Source organism: Carya illinoinensis, chromosome 7 (genome assembly GCF_018687715.1).
Source record: "Carya illinoinensis cultivar Pawnee chromosome 7, C.illinoinensisPawnee_v1, whole genome shotgun sequence".
In the NCBI taxonomy this organism is placed as follows: Eukaryota; Viridiplantae; Streptophyta; class Magnoliopsida; order Fagales; family Juglandaceae; genus Carya; species Carya illinoinensis.
This window is the reverse complement of record NC_056758.1, coordinates 41714282-41738480: the sequence shown is the minus strand read 5'-3', so window position 1 is coordinate 41738480 and position 24199 is coordinate 41714282. Positions and strand designations below refer to the sequence as shown.

Sequence of the window (24199 nt, the reverse complement as noted above, 5' to 3'; positions counted from 1 at the left end):
TTGACCAGTGCATAGTAACCCGACCGCATCAATCTCCAAGTCATTGTCTGTCTAGTGTCTCTCTCCTCTAACCAACGGCAGTTTCAATCCATGAAAAACCCCCATGTGTGTGCACATGAACTTGTATTAGGAGATGAGGTCTCCACATTCCACACTGTACACATGGTGTGAATTAATGTAATAGGCAGATGCATATACATTTATTTATAAAGATTCACAGTTACAAAAAATAGGAAGTTATAGTTGACGTCAGTAAGAAGTGGGTCCATTTATTTATTTATTTATTATTGTTCGTATAGGGTGTGAGCCTTGCTAATACTCCAAGACCTCTCGTGCATGATGAAACCAAATCGTTTCGGCATCGGTTTACGATTGTACTTCAATCTAACAAATGTTAATGGAGCGAGTAATGAAATCCCCTAGAAAAGCAGTAGCTACAGTTGTCTATATCTGCATAAGAAACATTGATAACCACAGTTCCCTTTAATCTTTCTCAACATCCTTAATCATATCATGTTGCCATTGATTGCTCCATTTACAAAAGATGGGCTGTTAAATTGAACACATGTTTAAGCTTTGCTACTATAATCATCACTTTATTGCTTAGTGGTACACTTTAAAAGGTAGTTGAATGGTCACAGACGGCAGCTGTTAGCACCTGCTATCCCTCCATACTGCTTTTTATTTACGATGCGCCTCAATATCTGACATTAGCTTTATTGGCTTGTTCTTCTTTTGTCGATACTTGGCATATGAATACCACACACCACCAGCAGTGTTGATAACCAATCCAGTCACGTTCAAAGCATGAACTTGAACACCACCCAGTAACACAAAACCAAGGGTCTGAGATACCAAAAAAAGATTACATAAAAAACTAAGAATACGAAAGCATATGTCATATTTGTAACATGTGTGAGTTCAAGAAACTCATAATGTTTTATTTATTAAAAAAACCACAAGCCGTTTCAAATATCAAGACAGGAAAACGGAAGAAAAATCAATGCCTTTAAGGATGTATAATGGGCTGGTTATTAGAAAATTCCAAATTTTCCTTCCCTATCACCAAACTTATGTAAAACAAACAAAGACTAAAGATCCTCGATGCATACCGTGGAGCCAACCCCTTTAAGAACGCCAACTATTGTTGTTGTTAGAGCAGAGTTGACTATGGTACATAAAAACATGGTGAAGTTGAGGACAATGCCCATTACCAATGAAAGAATAAGGATCACCAAAAAGTATAAGGAATTACTCTGCATATTAAAGACAAATTTCATGTTAGATATCGATTTAATGTTAAGATGCACAATCGACTATAGGTAAACAATACCAAATGAAAAGCATTCTACCACTTCCAACAAGAAACCGAATCTTAATGATGTAATGAAAGCATTATAAAGAACTGAATTGAACCCCGTCTATTTATATTTTTTTCTTTTCAGTGTTCTTATTGAAAGCTTGACTCAAATAGGTATAGGTAACATGCATAATTCTGGATCAATCAGGCAGACTTTTGGATGTGCTATGCCACATACTCTTTTCATAGATGCAGGCACCTTGCTTTGATTTTATTTGGTAATATTTAGGACTAAAAACTACAAAGATACATTTTGTTGGAATGATGCAATATGAGCAGGCGTAACAAAGTCATCACACCTAACAATAAGGATTTTCAAGGAGATTTGGCTCTCAAACTTCAAGCTATTATAATGTTTTCCCAACCTTAACCAATAAAACTGATCTTTTCCCCCCTTCATGATAACTCCATTTATTATCCCAAACTATATGGTATTGTTACATTGAATAAAGTTCCAAGCACCCATTGATATCCTACTACGTCCATATAAAAAAAAAAAAAAAATGACATCAGGGAAGGAACAGTCCAGCACTTATTTGATTCAATGACCATTAGATAGAATGTTCATGATAGTCTTTATTATTTCATGCTCTCAAGCATTATTACTCTCCAAAACAGTCATAAATAACACTAAAAAAGCCAGTTTAGATTCTGACCTTTGCGAATAATAGTGATATAGAATTTGGAAACTCTCCTGTAGCTATGATGAGAAACAGCAAAAATGGAAGGGACAAAGTACTGTTGTAGAACATGATTTCAACTGAAGAAAGCCCATCCTCTGCACCAGACTTCTCAACCAAGACTAGGTACATGGTCTGCATTGCACATGAACAATTCCATTTGTCAAGCTCACATATTACGAGCTCCAAAAAAATCCGCAATTTTAAAGCTAATAGACATCCATTAGGCAGTATTTTTGTTGTCTTTGTCCCTCCTCAACATGATCCAAGCTCTGGCAGTCTCAGTCATCTCACAGCGCCCAAATCAAGAACAGTATTTAAAGCAACTAGCCAAGTACTTGTTAGAAAAAAGGTAACTAGCCAAGTCACTGGCTGTTTGGCTCAATTATTGTTTGAGAGCCACTGATTGTACCTTTTTGTATTATCAACCAAAGTTTTGAAATCCGTTCCGGAGACCATTCCGGTTGAGGCACTGGAACGGAATATTTTGGTGTACCGTTTCGGGATTAATTATATATTATATATAAATATTTATATGTATATATAAACTAACAATTAATAAAATAAATACATATATATGTAAGTGTGTGATATGTATATGTGTATATATAGAAGAATTAAAGATTTATAAAACGAATATATATTGAAAAAAAATCACAAACTTGAGTTCACTTTTAAAGAATAGACAGATTATTAAAAGTAACAATACTTCTAGTGCACGGAAAGGGGTATTTGAATTCTAAAAGTATAATTTTATTCATTATTTTTCAACTTATTTACAAGAGAGTTTTTTTTATTTTATTTTTGGGGGGACCGGAATTACTGTTCCGGCCAGAATTTGACCGGAACGGCCGAAATTTGACCCGGAACGGAATAGATACCTATCCCATTCCGGTCACTGTTCTGGCACGAAAAATTCCGGCCATTCCGGCCGGAACGGAACGATTTTTAAAACATTGTTATCAACAGCCATACCGGAGACCTGGTTGAGGATTTGGCAAGCCTCGATGTTGGTGAAAGTAAAGAGGGATAATGATACCAAAATTGGGGTAAGCATTGATGCTGCATTGCGGCTTCCAAAGAGGTAGAGGGATTTGCTACAGAAAGTGCAGAAAATGTGGCAGAGTTTCAAAATTCTACAAATCAAAGTTTTGAAAGACGTGTTAATTTTGAGGAATTGAAGCACTGGATGGGTTCTTATATAATGTTGGGTTTGATGTAGAGGAGAGGAACGTAAGGAGGTCAGAGGATGCAGATGGCAAGAAGGGCGGGGGAGATTTGGCTAGAACCTGACCACGCTTTTTTGAATTTTTTTTTTTTTCGGGGGGCGGGGGGGACACATTAACCTATCTTATCGTTTCAGTTGATGTCATAGGGGAAAACCCAAAATGAAGCTTTTCATGAAAACACAGCCACTAGTTTGACACATGGTAGTTTCAAGAAACTGACTTGAAATTTGACTGGTTTTCAGTGAAAGGATACATACTATCTAACCATTCATAGTTCAAGAAAAAAGGTCCAACCTGGAAAAAAACAGAAGTAAGGGCCATGCCGTATCCAAAAAGGTCAAATGAAAAATCTCCCAGCGCAGCAATGATAACTCCAGCAGCAGTCAATAGAACAGAAAGAGACACCTGAAATTTAATAAAGAAGCCATGACAGATTAGAACTTACTAATCGAAGATAATAGTCATGAGGATTATTCTGCTAGTTTAACATAATACTTATCAAAGATTCAAGGAAAAACTGCTGCACTTAGAACAAATACCAGTTAGAGCCTACAAATCTAACATGCGAGCTACTTTATTTAGGATCGGGACATGGAGTACAACATAACACTATTAGTAAGGGACATTGAGGACGTGGAGTACAACCATTTTCCTTCAACTCCGACAGACCCTACATCTCTTTCAAACCTCAGCATTACACCATTTTCCTTCAACTCCAACGTGGGAGCCATAGTTTCTTTGGGGAGCAAGGGTGTAACACCGAATATTGGTCTTTCCTGTGTCACCTATGGTGAAGGGCATTCCATTGCGGATGTCTCTATGCCGATACCCAACATAGAACCCACTTCACATAACACCGTTTTCCTTTTGACCCGCCACACTCCTTTGGATTTGATTATAGGGATAGGGCCGAATCCGATTTTCCGTTTTCCTTTATCTGAGTTTAAAGGATTTGGGCCTATCTTAGGCTTGTTTCTTACAATCCTATTGCCTCCAGCTGAAAGCAAGTCTATTTCATAGACAAGAAAGTGATTGCTACCTTCAACTCGACAAGCTGGGTTTCCATCTCCTATAATGAATTGTGCATCACGACAAGATGGTTCTGAGGTTGCGTGATCTGCAGAACACGTTCACAGTTCCCCTCACTCTGAGGCACCGAAGCATGACCCGTCTTCAAAGCTGCCACATATGATCGCCTCCCCACCGTGGTTGTGCTTGGGTCTTTTTGTTTCAACTCCAAGTTGATGTTCTCATGATCGGATATCCTCTTTTGGCGTTCCTTCCTTGACCCATCAGCATGCATGGAAAAAAACATATATGCGGCTCTGTGTAATTCAACAACAAACTTCTCCCAACCCAAACCTTCATACCCTTCAGGAATTACTACAACATTCCGCCAGCCGCCTCCACCATATTCGATGACAATTAGATACCTACCATGCACATTGGAGCATCGTTGAGCCACGGATGCTATGTTTCCTTTGTGCAAATATTTTGTGAATTACGAATTTCTCCCCGCTTGTAATACTGCTTCCACCGTAGCCACTAGGCATCCTATACCACTACGAGCCATAGCTAGTAGCTACAGACCTCCAAACCCTTCTGCTCCTCTCCACAATTTTTAACGAGGACCTCCATGCTTCTGGTTAAAACTCAAAAGCCTTCAATTCTACCTAACCAATTGACCCATATTAATTTCAAACCTTCAATTTCAGATGCAAGGGCTTCCCAAGCTTCATTCATGTCAAATGTTTATGCAAAGATACGAGCACAAGCTTCGGTGTAGATTTGAGGCAGATCTAAAGAAAGATTTGAGAGAGGGACATGGCTGAAGAACTACGGAGCCCAACTACGGATAGGGCTCACAGGACAGACAGATCTTGATGCCAGAGTACTCCCAATAGACTCGCCAGAAGCCGGCGACTCTTTTTGTGTCGACTGCATGGCCAATGGAGCCGTTTATAGTAAGCGCCACTACACACTGGCTCACTCTAAAAGAAGACAGAGAGAGAACCTTGCAAAAGTCCATGTCGCCGGAGGAAGGACCGATGCTGGACGGCCCATAACGAAGTTGCCGGGGCCCGTCAGCCTTGTCTATGACAGTGGTGAGGTGCCACTAGCCGGCTAGAGTGGGTGAAGGGTGGCAGCGGGTTTGGGTGCCTTAAGAGTTTTGAAAGTGGCATTTGACGAAACAAGGTTACCCAAAAAAAAAAAAAATTGGTTTTTAAGACATGCATAGGAGTTATGTCTAAATGTTAACTGGTTGGGCAAGGCACTCTTTCAATCATGATTACACCTTTAATATGATAACATGGTAATAATTATGATATCCTTGGCTTGTGACCAATATATTGTTTGCATACTACTCCCATGGGTTAGATTTTGTTAAGGATATGATACCTGAGTGTCACAAACTTATAATCTCCTTAAAGGAATTTAAGCTCATGCTTATTAATGTAGGAGTCGTTCTATGGTGCATATAATACATATCATGATATCACTACTGTTCACCGCTGATTGAAATATTAAGTACTGTCCACTGTAAATCACATCAAGAAATCTTTGCTGTTTGTACCGTCCACTCAAGCTTTAGACTGCAATTACAGCTTTAACTAAGCAACTAACTTTAGACACCAATAATAAAAGGAACAAGTTAAAAAAACCTACTCTACAATGTTAACATGAAGTTCAACCAAAATACAATTGGCATGCTGGATAAGATGTACATGAAGTAAAACTCTATAATCAATCCATGAAAAGCAACTTCACATATAGAAAATAAGAGCATCATCACAGACCTGTGTCGTAGGTCTCCCTTTTCCAGAAAATAATCCAGCAACCAGGACAGCAAGTGGTGTGAGTCTCTTTATTGCGATATACATCGGAATATTAACTCCTTTTAAACTCGCCAATGCAAATGCCACGTTAGCATTGTAAAACAGTGAAATTGGGAGAAGCTTTCTAGCTGTCAACATATCTAAAGATCCGGATTTTGTGTATCCCATTCTTTGACCCAAGTTTATAAGCAAGGAGGTTGCCAATTGCTAAGATAATGAAGAACAGCAAACAAAATACACTATTAACAGTCACAAAACCATCACAAATTTAGTGAAAGAGCAAGTGCACTATTTTACTTTCATAAAGTCATACCTGCAAAGTGAGGAGAGTCATTGAGTGCGCATATTGAATAAGTATGGCCTTATTGATAAAAACCATCGCCATTGAAGAAATCCCATATGACAAGGCTGCAGACAAACTACATGGGCGATGGTACAGAGTTACAACTGGCACAATGAGAATTAAGATATCTTATATGTGGCAAAACTGTTTGTTAAAAACAATGTCTGATCAATATCATACACAGCCATCTCATTAACACGATTAAATTCGCTTTCACACAAAAATGGCATAAACATGAGCATGGCTCTATTGACAAGAGGACATTCAAACTTTGATATATCATATTCATGGTTCAGTTGAATTATAACTTGTAAAACTCTGGATTCTGTATAAGAAGGTGGTAAATGGGATCCCACATTGTTTCAAACAGAGAAGTTCAAGCCCTTTATAATGATTCCAAGGGACTCCAATTGCAACATTAATTAGTTCCATCAGAGTATGGATTTAGATGTGGTTTGGGCTTTCATTAAGTTGTTACAATTTAGAAATTGAGCCATCGAGATTGTAGTATCTCAGATTATGTATATAAAGGTGGTAAATGAGATCCCATACTGTTCTAGTTGCAACATTGACTGGTCCTTTTTTAGTATAGACCCATATATGGCTTGGGTCTTCTTTGTATCATTACATAACTTGTTCATTAGTCATAAACATGACAGCCAATTTAATTAAGAAACATATAATTGACCACGTGCAGTCAAGAAAAAGATATGGATGGGCTTCAAGAATGTACGTCTCACTCGTATCACCTCAAACTTGTATAAACTATTTTGAACACGGTACCCCCAAATTAAAAACCAACAACCAAGCTTTGAAAGCTTAAATGCTTTACTTAGGATTAGATATGGCATTATGCTGGTCTTTGAAAGTTAGTGATAGCCTTCATAATGCTCCTGCAACGATTAATCATTCAAATCCATGAAACTCTAAGGTTTCAAGACATTGCTTAAATTAAGATTTAGCCTACGTTTGGATGTTGAACTGAGTTGATATGAGTTAAATTTTTTATAAATAGTAGTGAGTTGAGATGTTTGAGTGAGTTTTATGAGATTCGCCTAAGATGAGTTTAGACGTATTTGGATGTTAAAATATGTTTAGATATTTTTATGAGAAGTTGAAAAAGGTTATGGGTCCCACGTATAAAGAGGTGTTGAGTTAATAAAAGTTTTGTGTTTCATATGTAAAGAGATCTTGAATTGAGTGATACTGAACTTTACACTGCTCTTCGCAGCTCTTAGCCTGTAGCAAGACTCTTTGTATACCCCACGTGTACTTGGGCCTTGCCTTTTTCCATTCTAATATATTTCTTCTTACTTATCAAAAAAATAATAATTTAAAAGTTGTATGTTTGGATCTTTGGCTCTCAACTCATCTTCCATATTCCAATCAAAGCATTAGGGACAGCAAACGATGAAACTTAGCTACAAGTAGCAAAGGAATCTGGATGAAAAAATAATAATCATAATCATAAATGGAAGAACCTCAAATAAGGGCTCATTTCTGAGTCACTACGATTTTCCATGGTCGACGACGAGAGGATGGTTACGAGATCTAGATATAGAGAACGGTCTCACACTTCAGTGACATCATCATTTAAAAAACTCCAATCACAGCCCCGAACTCACCGCCAATCCGTACAGAAATCCTGCAAATCAAAGTAACCCTAATTCGATTAGTCGCCGAGAAAACCAGCAAAAATAAGTAATTAAGAAGAATAACGAAGCGGGCGAAGATTAATTGTGGGGGGGAGGGAAGTTAACCTGGTTAAAATAGTAGATAAAATTACATCGTCGCACAAGAAAAGATTGATAGGTGCGGGCTTTGTAAACGATCAGGTTACTGGATCGGATATCAAAAGGGGAAGGGATAACTTTCTGAGTGTAATGGAGCGTGGCTCGCGTGGAGTGGGGTGTGGGGTGCGAGAGAGAAATGAATATATGAATTGAAAAGAAAAGGAGTCAACAACAGAGGGTTGTGGGTTTGACGAAATAGCCAGCGTAGAAGTGCGCGAGGGCGGGCAATCACATGGCCAGTGCAAAGATGTGAAAGCAATCGCCATCGGATGGGGAATGGACGCCATTGCTGTCGCGCCCAAAACCGGAGCAATTAGCAAAGTTCCGAGGTTCTGGTGGGGACATCGTTACCCTCTTCAACTTGTTCTAACGTGATTAATTGTTGGTAACGGACATTGCCCTTTTTCAACTTGCATTTCGTCTACTTTTAGCTGGCTAATCCGTGAATGCAGGGGAAAAACTTATGCCACTGTACAAGCTATAATTGGGTGGTTATGTGAATGAAAAAATGGGAGGAGGTTATTTTAAATAAAAATTAAAAGTAGAATAAAATATTATTTTTTAATAATATTATTATTTTAAAATTTAAAAATATTGAATTAAAATTTAAAAAAATTAAATTATTTATTATGTTTTATAATAATAATAAAATCATATCGTTTCTAAATCTAAATTACTATATTTTGTTTGTTAAAATTCAGAGGAGAGGCTCGATTTTAGAATTCTGTATCATTCATTTAATGCAAGAAGATCAAGGGAGAGGGAAGGTCCAATCCAAACATGGTTGGGCTTGAAAACATATCCTCGTCTGTAAACACGTTGGGTTGGCGTTTGCGAACAATACCCAACAAGTGGCTTGACCATTGAGTTTCTAGATAATATAATTTTGTAACTTGAATACTTTAATTGTCTATTAGAAGATTAAAGTAAGAAAAATATTTTAATTGTAAATAAATTTTATAAAAATAAATTTACAAATTAATATAATTTTAAAATAAATTTAACATATCATATAAAATTACGTCAATTTATAAATTTATTTTTATAAAATTTATTTATACCTATAATACTTTCCGTAAAGTAGAGCTACACCTCATTTTTTTCTCCTTGTTTTTTTTCTTTTTCCTTTCAAGTAATTAAAAATCTTGTTCTTGGAACATGAATAATGTCCACTACATATAACGTCATTTGGATGTTGTCACTGACCCTAGAATATTTGCATTTTGCAGCTAGTTTAACAGGCTTTTGTTCTTTATTTAATAAAAAGAATAATGATAGGGTTACAATCCACTTACTACCCATCTACTACTATTTTTATATTTAATTTTTTTTAATTTTTTATTTTACTTAATGATTAAGAAAGTGAATATTAGTAAAGTTATATATTTTTTTAATTTTTTCTTAATGATTAAGAATATTAAAAAAATACTTAAAAATAAATAAAAAAATAAAAAAAACTTTAAATGAACTAAGGTAGTAGATGGATAGTAATAGAGTAGTAACCCTATCACCACCCTAATGAAAATATCTTCACTAGAGGTGGGCTGCAAGTCATACCACCATTCTGTAATCTCGCCTAAGCGCAGAATTCTTTTAGCACATCTGAGATGGGTGAATTATGGTCATGCATCATCTACCTCGGATCAAGTCCAAAATGGCTATATAAATTAGGAACTCTGCATAGATTCCTAATATATAAGCCTGTTTGCAACACAACATAACTAGCGCATGTAAACATCAGCATTTAAAAATTTTAAATGGCACATCGGATATGTACATGCAATGCAACCATCGACATTTCTCAAAATCAAAACTCTAAACGACATAATAGATCAGAAAAGTTTGATGCTCCATATGAAGTTGTCACTCAAGTTCAGCCTACCAGGTAAATCGTTCAAATACGTATTACTGGATAAAAGAAAATGATCATCAGCGGAAAACTCATGCTTCCCTTCATTTTCCCATCTCTCGTGACGAACAGTTGCATGGGTCTTACTTCACTGCAGCTCTTGCACTCATGGATGAGTGATAGGTGGTGCTTCTTTGTTTTCTGTAGGAGGTATAAACATCATCATATTGACTTGCTTCATTTGGATTAGCTGTGGCACCAAGTCCCAACCTTCCTGATCCTGACTTCCGATCTACACTTCCATCAGCATATGCCCCGGTCTCAGGGTCCACCTGCAGGTTCGGGGGAGGAGGGATACAAGCTCCTCCCTTGCGTACTGCAGGTTCTCTCTCATACTCATCTTCATCTCTTGAATCAGAATTAATGGGCCCTTCAGAAGGGTTAATCTCTCCAATGTCTTTGAAGAATTTTGACACACTCTCAAGAATTTCAGATTGAGGAACATTGGATGGAGGAATTACAGTTGGTATGTCCAAAGGGCTCATGGGAGAGTAGGGCACCCCGCTACCAATCTGCATCTTTCTGACCATCCCAGGAATAAGACCGGGTGGAAACAAAGGATATGGTGGCAATTTTTCACCATTGCCAGCAGTTGGGCCTGGCAATAAATGGGGTGTGGGCTGTTGGTTTACTGATTGAACAGAAGCTGATATGGTCATGGACCCCATAAAAGCACCACCGGGGCCTGAGTTTGGAAGAAATTGATTGGTTGCTAGAGATGGCAGAATGGCTTGGGCAGAGGCTGCATGTTTATCAGGAAGCTCTTGATCTGGTAAATTCCTATCGGGTAGCCACTGCTGGATGTTATGGTTTGTTGAATGCTGCGGCAATACTGCATGAAATGAAAATTAAGTGCAATTTATAGCATTATTTATTAATAGAGACATGCGTAGATGCATCTGGGCGCCTGCGTTGAACCAAAAGAAACCCAGTCCTACTGCCCCTAAAAAATAACAGAAACATAGAAGGGGTTTTGGAATGGGGTGGGGAGGATGGGGATCGTAAAATTGCCTCCTCAACCCCAGGTTTATCACATGGCTAAAGCACCAGCTTTGGCACGGCTTTGATTATTAGAGAGAGTAAGTCAAAGAGAGGGGGGGCAAAAAGCATAGCTTACCAGCAGCCGGATCTGCTGAACCACTGGTGGTTGGAAGCCCTGGAAAAGAATTAGTTGGTGGTCCAGCAATCATCTCACCCTTAAGCGCATCAATAGTATTCTGATCAAATATATCTTTGGAAGCCCACAACTCTAAAATCTTCTGTAACCTTGTCTGATTTTCCTCCTTGTTCTGAGGGTTGTGATAAATCCTCCTGAGCATGGAACCTAAAACAGGTACAAATGCAAGGGCTTCATTATCAAGGTCAGGGCTTGTCCTCCGTAGCAAGCTGTAAATTTTACAAAGCAATATTAAATTTTTTTAAATAAGTAAAAGACGACTAATATATGTAAACCATGAAACAAAATGCAGCTAACCAAAAATTGAGAAACTCGGGAACATGCATAATAGTTGACACTAGTTTTTGATGCTCATTACAAGGTGAAGATAGGTGAGCTATGACAATATTTTGGCATGTTGGCATGGTTTTGAGGCAAGGAAATGTGCTGCTGCCAGATGGAGAATGATTCATTTGTGTTTGATGTGGTGTTTATGGCTGGAACGGAATGGAAGATGTTTTGAAGACAAATAGCATTCTTTTGAAGATCTTCGTTATTTTTTCTTTTCTACTTTGAGTTTGTGGGCTAGGATTTTTGTAAGGAATGATGATAATGTACTGAATCTGATTCTGTCGTAGTTTCCTGCTTTCTAGTGTGCAGTAGGTATTTCCTTTGTATACTTCCTGCGTACTTGGGCTGTGCCTATTCTTGGTAATAAAATTCTTATTAATGGACATTAGGGAAAATAAGAGAAGACTACCTGAGCTAGGTCCCTAAGGGTGGCCACCAAACAAGGCCACAATAGGATTCGGACTCATCCCAATCAAAAAAATCCAAGCTGAAGAAACTCGATGCGATTATCTTAAAGGAGCTTCTGACACTGAGTTGTGGTGGTTTTTAGGGAAACACTCAGAGAACCCGAAGTTGAACAGCCAACTTCATGGTAGAAAACATATTTGATGGATGACAAGGACAAATAAACTTCTATCTCTATAAGTATAAAGACAAGTAGACTTTTTTTTTTAATATATAAGTAAGAAAAAAAGACAAGTAGACTTAAAGGTTCAAAGACTTGGTTTTTATTCCCTACACTGTCATTGCTATCATTGTTGCAAGGATGCAGGCCAAATTTGATGGATATCCACAATTCTTGTTCTAATCAGCTAACTAAAATGGTAATAAAAGCATCTTTGTTAGGTGTTAATAATGATAATAGCTCACCGACCATAAACTCGAGTGGCGTTCAGGTTTCCTTATGGACAGTGAACAAAGCCATAACAACACCCCCACCAAAAGAATGGAAAACAGGGCAATAATAAAGCTTCTACCAGAGCCCTCTAGATAAGCATGGTTGATGAAGATCCAAAAATCAATAGCCTTAACACTTTGTCAGCAGGGAGGAAAAAATATATATGGGCAAAATGCTGGGGGGAAAACTGCATGAGTAGAAATTATGATTCTAAAAGACAACATTATGTGTGCAGCCATCTTGCATACACCTTGTGTACTTGGTTACACCTATTAATAAAATTTTACTCATTAAAAAAAAAAAAAAACATTATTTGTGCAGCCATAGAATGTTACCTGTCAAAAAGAATGTCATTTGCAAGGTATATTATATGCAGTTGCCTCTCGGAATCATCTAGGACAAAAATTCGTTCTCTAAGTGCCTCAGCCAGTGCAGGTGCAAATGGGGATCTCTGCATGAACCAGTTTTTGGCACCTTTAATTGACTCTTTCGTACCATTTAAATTGTTAAGCACACTATTGAGCTCCATTGCAACATCAGATGGAAGTGGTCCAGAAAGACCCCTGAAAGACTTGGATGACTGGTCATAATCTGGTCGACCATGAATCCCAAAAGATTGTGGATGCTGATGGTGCTGTGGCTGCTCGTAGAATGAGGGAAAAGGAGGTTGGTGCAATTGAGGAGCACCCAGCACTGTAGCTGATGCCCCAACACCTGCAGCTGCGGCATTCATTGGGGGAGCATTTAAAGGGGGAGGATGCATCATAGGTATAGACAATGATGCAAAAGGAGGATTGAAGGGACCACCTGGAGGATGTGTAGCCAACCAAAGCCTGTAACGGTAGTACCCATGCCCCTCCCCGCCAAAGAGAAAACCATAGTCAGGATTCTCCTGCTGCTTTTCACGAATCATAGCTTCAAATTCAGGGCCGTTCTTGGCAGCATACTCAACAAGTTTTTCGATGCGCTTATGTAGCTCCGGATCAGAAGGTGGAGCAGCTGGGGGTGGAGCTGCATCATATGGACCATGAAACTGTGGAGGAACGAGAGGAGAGGGTAAATGAGGGGGGAAAGCTGGTGGTGCCTGCTGTTGCTGTTGAAGATGAAGAAGGTGAGGATGGGGTGGAGGATGCGGATGGAGCTGCTGCATTTGGGGGTGATACGGGAATTGTTGGAGAGAGGGATGTGGGGGTAGGAAAGGAGGACCATGCACTGATGGGGGAAATTGCTGGTGCTGTGGAGGAAATCCAAACTGTTGTTGCTGTTGCATGCTTGGAGGTTGTCGCTGCTGTTGGGCATATGCCATAGCAGAGGCTGATGCATAATCATGAGGCTGTCGATCCATCACCCTTTACAGAGAATTAGAGAATTAGCAGGAGTATAATTCAGCAGCCGTTGTGAAAATCTTCAAATTCACGGATTCACCTACACTAAATACACAAACCGCCCAAAAAAGCATAGACTATCGTTATTATAGCAAGAGGAAAGTGCACTTGTTTTGACAAAATAACAGGGAAAATGAAATAACACTCTCTCGTTGATATTCCTATTCCAAAAAATGACCAGTACCAAAATTTTAATGCAGACAAATTACAAGTTCTCAATGTGCGGTAAATTGATGATCTCAACATTTATAATGTAATTCGATACGGCACCAAACACCCATATCATGAAGAAAACAGAATTAACATGCAGAGTATGCCATTAAGTTGAAGCCCCAGCAAACACACACACAATCACGGGCAAAAATAGAGAAGAAGTGTAACATGAGCAGAATTCAGATTTAAGAAAAAAATATACAATAACCTTTAAGCTCCAACCACCAAAAGCAAGAAACTGAAAGCCTATTTGCTTTACACATTGATTTTCAAAGTGCCTCTCGTGCCCTTGGGGGCTTTATGGGGTAACGGTCCTATCTGTAAGCAATAAGCTATAAGTTCATTGCAAGCCTGTTTTCGGGTTCTTCGTAACCTCTCGACTACGTTTTTGCATCCACCAGAATAGACGATGAAAATTAAAGACTGCAATTAGAGGAGAGTAGAAAATTTTCCCATTTGTTTTCTTGTTTTATACTTATATTCGGAAGCCAGTAGCCACGCACTCACCCTTGCTTTAATCTACTGCCTTCCCCAGTGGTTCGAGCTCTCGCAACCTGTTGCTTTTTTTATGGATCTTGGGATTTAGTGCTTCGTTTGAAATATGAGCAGTCACGTATTTGCAGAAGTCCCAGAACAATCCAAAAATAATTAAATCCACGACAAGATCGAGAGAGACAGACAGACAGAGACAGAGCGAGAGAGACAGAGATAAATACCTGGCGGTGCGTCGACGTCAATATCAACGGGGACTAGCGGTGGCGCTGGGCTGCACGGATGGGGGGTCTGGGGGGCTTGGGTTCTGGTGTTTTGGGAAGGGGAGGGAGGGATGGGGGGAGAATGTAGAGGCGCGGGGGAGGGGTGAAAGGGGAAAAACGGAAAAAACAAAAAATTTAAAAATAAAAATAAAAAAATGTTACTTTGCCCATGGGAAACCGGCCGCCGGAAGCCATGATCGGCTGAAACCGGCGAAAAAATGGGTCTGCATAGAAGTTAAATATATAAAAACCGAGACGTCGGCCTATTTGGTTTGCAGTTCAACTCTTAAACAAATTGTTGAACTAACAATGTCAGTTATAAATTCTTCTTTTTTAAACCTATAAGCAAACCATGTCGTTTAAGACCCTAAATTAAAGAGAAAAAAATTAATGGAATGGTACCATTTAGCTTAAATTAAATGGCGTCGTTTTAAAAAAGGATTAAACCAAGTTATGAACTCCCCCTTTGCTTCTTTTCTGTCTTTTTCTTCCTTAGTCGTTAGGGTTTCTTTTCATTTATCCAACCTTCTTCGCACACCCATAACAGAATCGCAAAAGACACTCTTTCATCGTAGATGACACTAATGTCAGATCAAAGATCACACCGATAGAAGTTAAAACTGATGGAATCAATTTTTTCTCTCCTAATCGATCGATTTTGGCCAGTTCTAAGTATCATCCTCCCACATTAGTGGGTTTCGGTTTGGCACCGAAACCAATGTCGATACATTGATTTTCAACCATAATTTTTGTAATTTATTTTATATTTTTTTAATAATTACAAAAAGTGATTATTAATTAAAAAATATTTGGAATAATAAAAATAAATAAATAAATAAAACAAATGCACTAGGAGCACGACATGTGATACATACTGGCCACCAAGTAGCATTGTATAAAAAAAATTAAACTCAAACTGACGCGGCACCAGTAACACTATGCCACGTTAATTTGTGGGGCTCTTTTTGTAACAGTCCGCTAGAAATTCAATTGTGAAATTTCTATTAACTTTAGGAACCTCGTGAAAATCCCATAAGTTTTCACGAATCCATTAATCATATAGGTTTTTGTCTAACTACATAGTTAGTGTTATTATTTATTATTGTATCAGAAGTGTGTTTTTTATTATTAGAGATAGTTAGAAGTGTCAAAATGTATTATGGTTTGTGCCATTAGACTCGGAGAGTTATTTAAAGTCTTATGGCGCAATAACATTTTTTCATATTTTCGGACAAAACGTCTGTTCAAAACTGTAGATATTATTGGATAAAAAGAAATATCTTGAGGTAATTTTCATGAATATTATTGGGTAAAAATATTTTGAGTTGATTTTTATAGATATTATTAGATAAAAATATCTTAAGTTGATTTTTTGTAGATACTATTGGATAGAATATTATGAGATAATCTTTTATAGATATTTTGGGTAGGAGAAAACTAAACTCAACTCTCAACTCCTGCCTCATCTCTTCCATATCTCATCCATAAGTATCTCCAGCCACCTCTTCCCACGAAATTATCTTCATTTACACTTTCCATTGAAAGAATATCAAACACTCTCTCTCGGACAGCTTTTAGGAGGTCTTTTGTACACCCATTTTGAAGCTTTTCTAAGTGTTTTATCATAAAGTCTCCTTCATATAAGTTGTTTCTTTTTTAATCTAGTTTACATGGATATCTTATTTGCCCCATTTGAAAATCATTTGGTCAGTTAAATATTGTGTAAACTATAGAAAGGTCATTCTGGGAGATAAACTGGAGAATATGTTATAGTTTGGAATTTTTGACCAAACTAATGGATAGATATTGGTCCGAAATTTTTATGGAGTATTTTTAACATGTATATGTGACTATTGGTTGAGGATTTTTGCATGATTAAAGGTTTTGATGAAAGATTTTCTTAGATTTAGAATATTAGAAACTGGAAGAAGAAAAACAGTTTCTGTTTTAAGAAAGTTTAACTCTTTGGTGGTCTAAACCTATTCCAATGACTTTGATAATTTTATTGGAGGATCCTAAACATCTTATATACATGTTATATTATTATTTTGAAGATATTTGGTGTTAGTTTCAAATATATGAAATTTTATGCAAAGAGATATTCAAATAAGCTAAAGTGTGAATATTCTTGGCTAAATTTATGTTTTGGTTAATTTCTAACCATGTGATCTTGAATTAGAAGCTTATATATTTTTTAGGACATCTTTTTAAACCATGTGATGGTTTGGTTTGAAGATCATATATTTATAAGTCATAAATCAAGAGATTTATCAAAACTAGTTGAGGAAAAAGTTTCTGTTTTTGGACTAAGTGTAAAACCAAAAACTCCAAATGTTATTTTGTGATTTTGGTGACTTTAGTTTGATGATTTAAAGCATGGTTGATGTTAAGATGATATTATGAATATGTTAGAAGTAAGATTTGATTTTTGAAATTCTTGGAGATGTTTTGATTTAAGGTCAAAACTTGTGATTCAAGTGCTTGGATCTTTTGACAAAAAAAGTTTGGTGTTAATTATTAGTTTTTTCTAAATGGATGTTTTAAGTATGGTTTTAAACTTAGGATTGGAAGATGTTTGTTGCAAAATTTTGGTTTAAGCATGAGTTTTGAAGTTAGAAGGAATTGCAACAAAAATCAAGGAAAATTGCCTATGGATGTTTCGGCCATAGTGTGTTCTTTATAGTTGTGTTTTGTTTTAAATTTTTTTGAATTGATATTTAAGTTTATGACAAAATTTACAAGAGGAATGTAAATTTTGAAAACTTTTGGAGTTAGTATGCAAAATCCTTAAGTTATGGGTAAAACGGTCATTTTCCCACATGTAGAGAGTAAAATGAAAATTTTACTCTTTAAGTTAGTATTTTCCATATTTCAAATTATTAGTGATTTAGTTCTAACTTTTAGAATCACTAATTACAGTTCCTCATGATCGCACTTGAAGTTTTATAAGAAACGCGGAGATCGAGGTAAGTTAGCTTTTAACTTACTAGCAGTCCACTGTGTATGTATGCTAAGTAAAGGAACTACAGTGTATGTATGTATGTTATCATATATGTCATGCCATGCCAAGTTATCACGTAATTGTCTATTATACAGAATTTATTCTGTCATCGATTTTTATCTGTTACATAATATATTCTGTCATGTATTACTGTACATTACAAGTATGTCATGTTAAATATGTTGTCTATTATATGTTATGCTATGTTACGAAATGTTTCTATCTCAAGTTGGTCATGTATTTCAAGTTATGTTCAAATCACGTTATGTTACGTTAGGGCTCCAGTCCTTTCGTATTCCAGTCACGTTTCATCTTGAATACATTCAGTTTGTGTAGAATACATGGGGCCACAACAAATGTGGAGTATGTATTTACACGTAGAATACATAGGGCCACAACAACTGTGGAGTATGTATTTTTCATGTTAAGTCAAGTTTGTGTAGAATACATGGGGCTACAACAACTGTGGAGTATGTATTTTTCATGTTAAGTCAAGTTTGTGTAGAATACATGGGGCCACAACAACTATGAATTATGTATTTACACGTAGAATACATGGGGCCACAACAACTGTGGAGTATGTATTTTTCATGTTAATTCAAGTTTCAAAGCAAGTTCATGCTAAGTCAAGTTTCAGATCAAGCTCATGTCAAGTCAAGTTCAGTTCATGTTTCAATTTAAGTTATGTCAATTATGCTATGTTGTATGCCAAGTTATGCTTTAATTACTTATAAATTTGATTATGCATTTATACTTTTACTGTCATCCATGCATTATTAGCTTGTGTAGAAGTTTTTTGTTAACTTACTGAGATTTGTAATCAAATCTCACTTTGGTAGTCCCAACTACCATTCCCCCCGAATGGTAGATCTTGTTACAGGACCTGAAGGAGAATCAGGAGCTGATCAACTAGACACAGTTGACTAAGCGACGGTGCGACATAAATGTTAATACAGTAATTAACGTAAATTACTACTTGTACGATTGAGTTGCATCTCTAGTACTTTTTGGATCATAACCATTTTAGACTAGTGTTGTGATTTTAGTTGTTCAATAGATTTTTATGTATGAAATATGTTTTAAACATTTGAGATATTTTCAATTTGGTGCATAGTATTGCTAAAGAAAAAATTTATCCGCTGCGAATATTGCATATTGTTAGATGCATGTTAGAAATATTGCATCTTATATGTCATGAACGGGGGCAGGTAACCTTGTGTTGCATGTCTCGACGTTTCAAATATCCGTCCGATCCCAAACGAAATTTGGGGGCGTCACACTTTTGTATAATCATTTTATATTTCTATTAGTTTTTTTTTTGCATAAAAATCTTGAATTTTTTTTTTATTATTATTATTTGCTTCTGACCGATTAAATTTTTCTTAAAAACCAAATCTTATTATATCAATAATATAAAATGTGTGCTTCAGACAGTGACTTAATATAATTTTATTTATTTTGTACTTGTCATAAACTAGTTATCGGGAACATATGAATTTTCAATTTTGTCCAGACTTTGAACTCCGGCTGAACCTTTGCAAATGTTTTCACTTTTTTTTTAAACCAAAAGACTATAATAGAATATTCCATACGCTTTATTTAGATTTTAATCGCCGATTTGAATTAAGAGATGAGATAATTTTAAATAAAAATTAAATAAAATATTATTATTATTATTTTAAAACTTGAAAAAGTTAAAATGAGATTTGAAAAAGTTGAATTATTTATTATATTTTATGTACAAATATAAAAAAATTATAATAATGAGATAAGATGAGTTGAAACCACCTCTCAATCTAAACAATTTTATCCAAATCACTTATGCGGTGATCCTAATTTTGAGAATTGAGATTCCATTGTATAATTGATGGTTCATATTGGCACATAGATAGAACACAACATCAAAATTTCAACTTGGAAAATAGAGATAATTAAAACAAGAGAGAATGATAGATTATTGTTCAATTTGATAGCAACCTTGACATCAGAAACAATAAAAATCAAATTTGATAGCAACCCTCACTGCCTACAAGTGATGATCAAGAATGAGCGAATGAGTTTATTTTCACCCTTTCACCGTATAGTTATGAACAGAATGAGCGAATGAGTTTCATATTACTAAGAGTACTCTCATTGAAATAGCTAAGAGTAAATAAAATCACTCCAATAGCTAGTCAGACATAAAAATAGGCTGCATTGGATTAGATAAACTCGCGTAACAGTATATGCAAAGTTTCTATCATATTTGGTTTAAACTATAGATAGATCAAAGCAATTATTTATTATTTATTGAGAACACACTCCCTCTTCTCTCCATTTTTTATCAAAAATTTTTTATAATCCAATATGGGAATTGGATGTAAATGGAATAAGTAAAGGCAAATTTATGTGATATTTGTAAAAAAATTGAGTTTGACTTTGATTATTCCAATGATAGTGCTCTAAGTAATGGACTTGCCACAAAAATATTGGATGGGAATCTCCTCCATACCGTAGGCACAATCTCCCTTAGTCATGAATGAGGTCATTCCCCAACTCGATTCGATCAATTGAATATTGTTAAGAAATGATCATCTCTATTCATGTAAATTGCACGGATACCTCGTAACCTAATCACAATCTATTAGGGGTAGATGACAAGATGTCTCCCTCAAATTTAGATTATTTGTTTTTATTTTTCATTTTTTATTTTTTGGATTTGTTGTGTTTCATTTTTAACATTTCATATCTTTATAATTTTTGTTATTACATTTGTATATATTTTTTAAAATTTTGAATAGAGATGTTACTAACGTACATAACATATTACCAGATAAAAAGATTCATATCCTAAAATATCGCATTTATTGAAAACATTAATTAAACTGAACATAATTGTTTAGTTAAAAGCTTAAAACTGAAAATGTAAAATAAACATATAAACTAACCATACGCGTGACTTTTTATTCAAAAACATAAAAGAACTAAGTCCTTGCTTTAGGTCTAATCCTGGTCCTCCAGCTTTACGTCCTTATAACCAACATCTATGACATTTAAACATAGAAGAGAACAAAGAAACAAAGAAACAAATAAAAATGAGAATACTTAGTAAATGGTACATCATACCGTAAAATATAACTTAATAATATTTAATTTTTGAAAGACTCTTCAAACAAACATTTATCATTCACAGATTGTCATAGCATATCTATTCATCATCAACATGAGCGAAAACATACATAATCATAGCGAACATATAAATGTAAATGCATAATTTACTTATTTATCTTATCTTTCACTTATTATATGGTAAACCACGTTTGACTCTATGGCACCACACAACTTGTCATGACATGGAGTGAAACATGCTTGAGTCCATGTTTCACTTTATATAAGATGAACCACGCTTAAGTCTATGGCACTGCATAACATAACTTGTGGTGAACATGCTTAGATCCATATCACTCTTAACATAACTTGTGATGAACAAACTTAGGTCCGCATCATCCTTAACACATATTGTGATGAACAGGCTTATGTCTGTATCATCCTTAACATAACTTGTGATGAACACGCTTAGATGCATGTCATCCTTAACATAACTTGTGATAACCACGCTTGGATCCATGTCATCCTTAACCTAACTTGTGATGAACATGCTTAAGTCCATATCATCTTTAATGTAACTTGAAATAAAACACGCTTAAATCCGTATTTCACTTAACATATGGTGAACCACACTTAGGTCCACGACACCATCTTAACATAACTTGTGGTGAACACGTTTAGGTCCGTGTAACTCTTAAATATCTTATCTTTGTTAATGCATGAGATCTTATTTAATATCATGAACTTTTCTAGCATAACATATACTTGTAAATGGCATAGTATAACATGACATATCCTTATACATGACATGGTGTAACATGACATATTCTTGTACATGGCACAATATGATCTAAACATAAACATTCTATGGCATATATGATCTGAGATCTATATGAACTTTACATAACATGCTTGATCTAAATGACATTACGTAGCATATATGATTTAATCACTACATGAACATGGCATATATGATCTAGGTACTACATGAGCATGGCATACATAATTTGGCTATTTTATTACATGGCATACTTGACTTAATGAACATTCCATGGCTTCCATATGATTTTAAAATTATCTACTCCATCAAACAACAATTCATTCATATAAGTATGATGTCATAATTCATCAAATATCGTGAAGGGAATCTAACCTTGACTTAGCTCGTGGCGTAGCGTAGACAAACATCATATTATCACATACTATTAGATAATTTACAGTATACATGCGATTATATGATCATACTAATTATTTCTTAGCCCTACTTCCAAACTCTCACGTCGTAACTCGTGACCTATACGAGGCACTAGATGTTACTAAAATTTTCTATAAAACTTGTTGTAGCAATCTAAATACTTAAAATAATACCAAAGGTATAATTTAATAAATATTCAAATATACAAAGAATTCATAAAATAATAATATTTAAAACTCATATCATAGTAAGTAAAACATATATCTTAATCCTTTTATAAAAATTAGTTAAAGGTCAATTGGAATATTAACTAAAATAATATGTTGAAATAATATAAAATAATACCTTAGAATATGCTTAAAAGCCTTTAAATATTTTCTATAAAAAGAGTCTAAGACTAATATATTTACTTAAGTAAAACTTTAGTCTGATTTAAAACTCAGCCCAGCTCAATTACAGAAAAACCCATTTAAAATTACTAGAACAGTTTCTATAAATACAACCAACTCATAAAAAATAAAGTACTTTGTCGAATGGGCTTAACGCCCAATGACCCATTATAAATTAAAGAATCTGGTTAAGGATAAAATAGGCTAAGGGTTAGAGGCATTTATGTGAAGGGAGGAAGAAGCTTACAGGAGTGGCTCACATTGCGTACGGTATCAACTAAACAAAGAAGAAGAAAAACAAAGAAATGGTCATGCGATGCTTACCGAAAGAAGGAGGCTGAGGCAACGTTGGTTCTAATGGCTGGGAGTAACTGGCGACGCCACTGATCTTATCGGAAAGGCGGTGCGATACGAGAGAGAGAGAGAGAGAGAGAGAGAGAGAGAGAGAGAGAGAGAGAGAGAGAGAGAGAGAGAGAGAGAGAGAGAGAGAGAGAGAGAGAGAGAGAGAGAGAGAGAGAGAGAGTAAAAATATTTCAAATAGAAACGAAGAATGGAGGGAGAGAGAAAATTCTAGCATGAGCTTACCAGAAGGGAGTGGGGTTGACGGGATTGGGCTGGTTAGTACTTTATGTGACTATTTCCGACGAGTTGGTTGTGAGAGTGGTTTTCTCAGTTGTAGGGGTTGTTACGTTGGGCTGGTAAGTGTATATTTTCTCCAGATGTTTTTGTGTTTAATATCGAGGATGATGTCGGATTTAAAGATGAGGGAGAGAGAAATGCCATGCGTCTTGAGGAGAAATTTGGATAAAGTCTAAAGTTGAGAGTTTGAATTCAACTAAACTTTGGAGAACTACTCCCACGAGGAAAGAAAAACCGATAGGATAAGAGTTTTTTGAAGTGTTTGAATAAACATTTTTCTGATTAGGAAAATTAAATAGAGAATAAAAAGGGGCAAAAGATTCAATGGTATTTTATGCCATCGCTGTGATTCTTTCATGCCAATTTCTGTTTGGTTGTCGAGAAGTGCATGCTTGGGTATAGCTCTATTGAATTTACTTCTGGGAGACGATGCATTTTTTTTTTCCTTTTTGTGTGTTGTTTCTCTGCTTTCTTAGTGACTAAACAAAATGTTGTTTCCTAACACTGCTTTAGCTTCATGGCTGATCAATCCTTATACCTAGGGCTGTAAAGTGGTCGGTTCGAACTGAAAAAACCGACTGGGTTGACCGACTTGGTTCGGTTCGAATCGAACCAATAAACATGGGGTTTGGTTTTGATCCATGATTCCTCGAACCGAACTAGTTCGGTCCGGGCCACGATTCCTCGGACCGAAGTGAATCGGATCGACCGAATTAACTTTTTTTTAATATATATTATTTTATATAATAATTATATAATTTTCATCTAACCTATTTCCATTTATAATATAAAAATTTAAATATGCAATTACAAGATAATATTTTATTAATTAAGTAGTGTATATTATCAATTAACTTATAACCAATTCACCATTAACTAATTACTAACATCTACATCTATATCTAATTAAAGTTATTAGATAAATTTTTTGTAAAATACTTTAATTGTATGTAAATATAAAGCAATTGGTAAATTATAA

General features: G+C 35.8%; 2 protein-coding genes across 8 annotated transcripts; both read right to left on the bottom strand.

The window, feature by feature from the left end:
* Positions 1-464: 464 nt before the first annotated feature.
* LOC122316712 (UDP-galactose/UDP-glucose transporter 7) lies at positions 465-8674 on the bottom strand. Of its 2 annotated transcripts, XM_043133449.1 has the most exons (8): positions 8210-8674; positions 7931-8094; positions 6420-6525; positions 6068-6313; positions 3564-3674; positions 2017-2175; positions 1113-1256; positions 465-846 (listed from the first exon to the last, which is right to left on the bottom strand). In XM_043133449.1, the coding sequence occupies exons 2-8, from the start codon at positions 7969-7971 to the stop codon at positions 682-684; spliced, it is 972 nt and encodes a 323-aa protein (XP_042989383.1). In that variant the 5' UTR covers positions 7972-8094; positions 8210-8674; the 3' UTR covers positions 465-681. The 2 variants fall into 2 exon arrangements, with proteins under 2 accessions (XP_042989383.1, XP_042989384.1); XM_043133450.1 differs by lacking the exon at positions 8210-8674 and having other exon boundaries at positions 6420-6553; positions 7931-8070.
* A 1340-nt stretch (positions 8675-10014) lies between these two features.
* Positions 10015-15028, bottom strand: LOC122316041. 6 transcript variants are annotated; one of them, XM_043132499.1, is made up of 5 exons: positions 14871-15025; positions 13364-13986; positions 12892-13276; positions 11269-11537; positions 10015-10983 (listed from the first exon to the last, which is right to left on the bottom strand). In XM_043132499.1, exons 2-5 carry the CDS (start codon positions 13899-13901, stop codon positions 10235-10237), a joined length of 1941 nt encoding a protein of 646 aa, XP_042988433.1. In that variant the 5' UTR covers positions 13902-13986; positions 14871-15025; the 3' UTR covers positions 10015-10234. The 6 variants fall into 6 exon arrangements, with proteins under 6 accessions (XP_042988433.1, XP_042988432.1, XP_042988429.1 ...); XM_043132498.1 differs by adding an exon at positions 14662-14742 and having other exon boundaries at positions 12892-13905; positions 14871-15004; XM_043132495.1 differs by adding an exon at positions 14662-14742 and having other exon boundaries at positions 12892-13986; positions 14871-15003.
* Positions 15029-24199: the final 9171 nt, after the last annotated feature.

Excerpts from the sequence above, each read along its gene's own strand:
- LOC122316712 (XM_043133449.1), bottom strand. The coding sequence starts at position 7,971 with ATGGAAAATCGTAGTGACTCAGAAATGAGCCCTTATTTGAG. Across the intron at positions 3,675-6,067 it reads AAGGGAGACCTACGACACAG|GTGTCTCTTTCTGTTCTATT; the intron begins GTCTGTGATGAT and ends ATTAAATTTCAG. Across the intron at positions 847-1,112 it reads TTAAAGGGGTTGGCTCCACG|ACCCTTGGTTTTGTGTTACT; the intron begins GTATGCATCGAG and ends TTGGTATCTCAG.
- LOC122316041 (XM_043132494.1), bottom strand. The coding sequence starts at position 13,901 with ATGGATCGACAGCCTCATGATTATGCATCAGCCTCTGCTATGGCATAT. Across the intron at positions 11,538-12,891 it reads AATGACATTCTTTTTGACAG|CTTGCTACGGAGGACAAGCC; the intron begins GTAACATTCTAT and ends TAAAATTTACAG. Across the intron at positions 10,984-11,268 it reads TTCAGCAGATCCGGCTGCTG|TATTGCCGCAGCATTCAACA; the intron begins GTAAGCTATGCT and ends CATTTCATGCAG.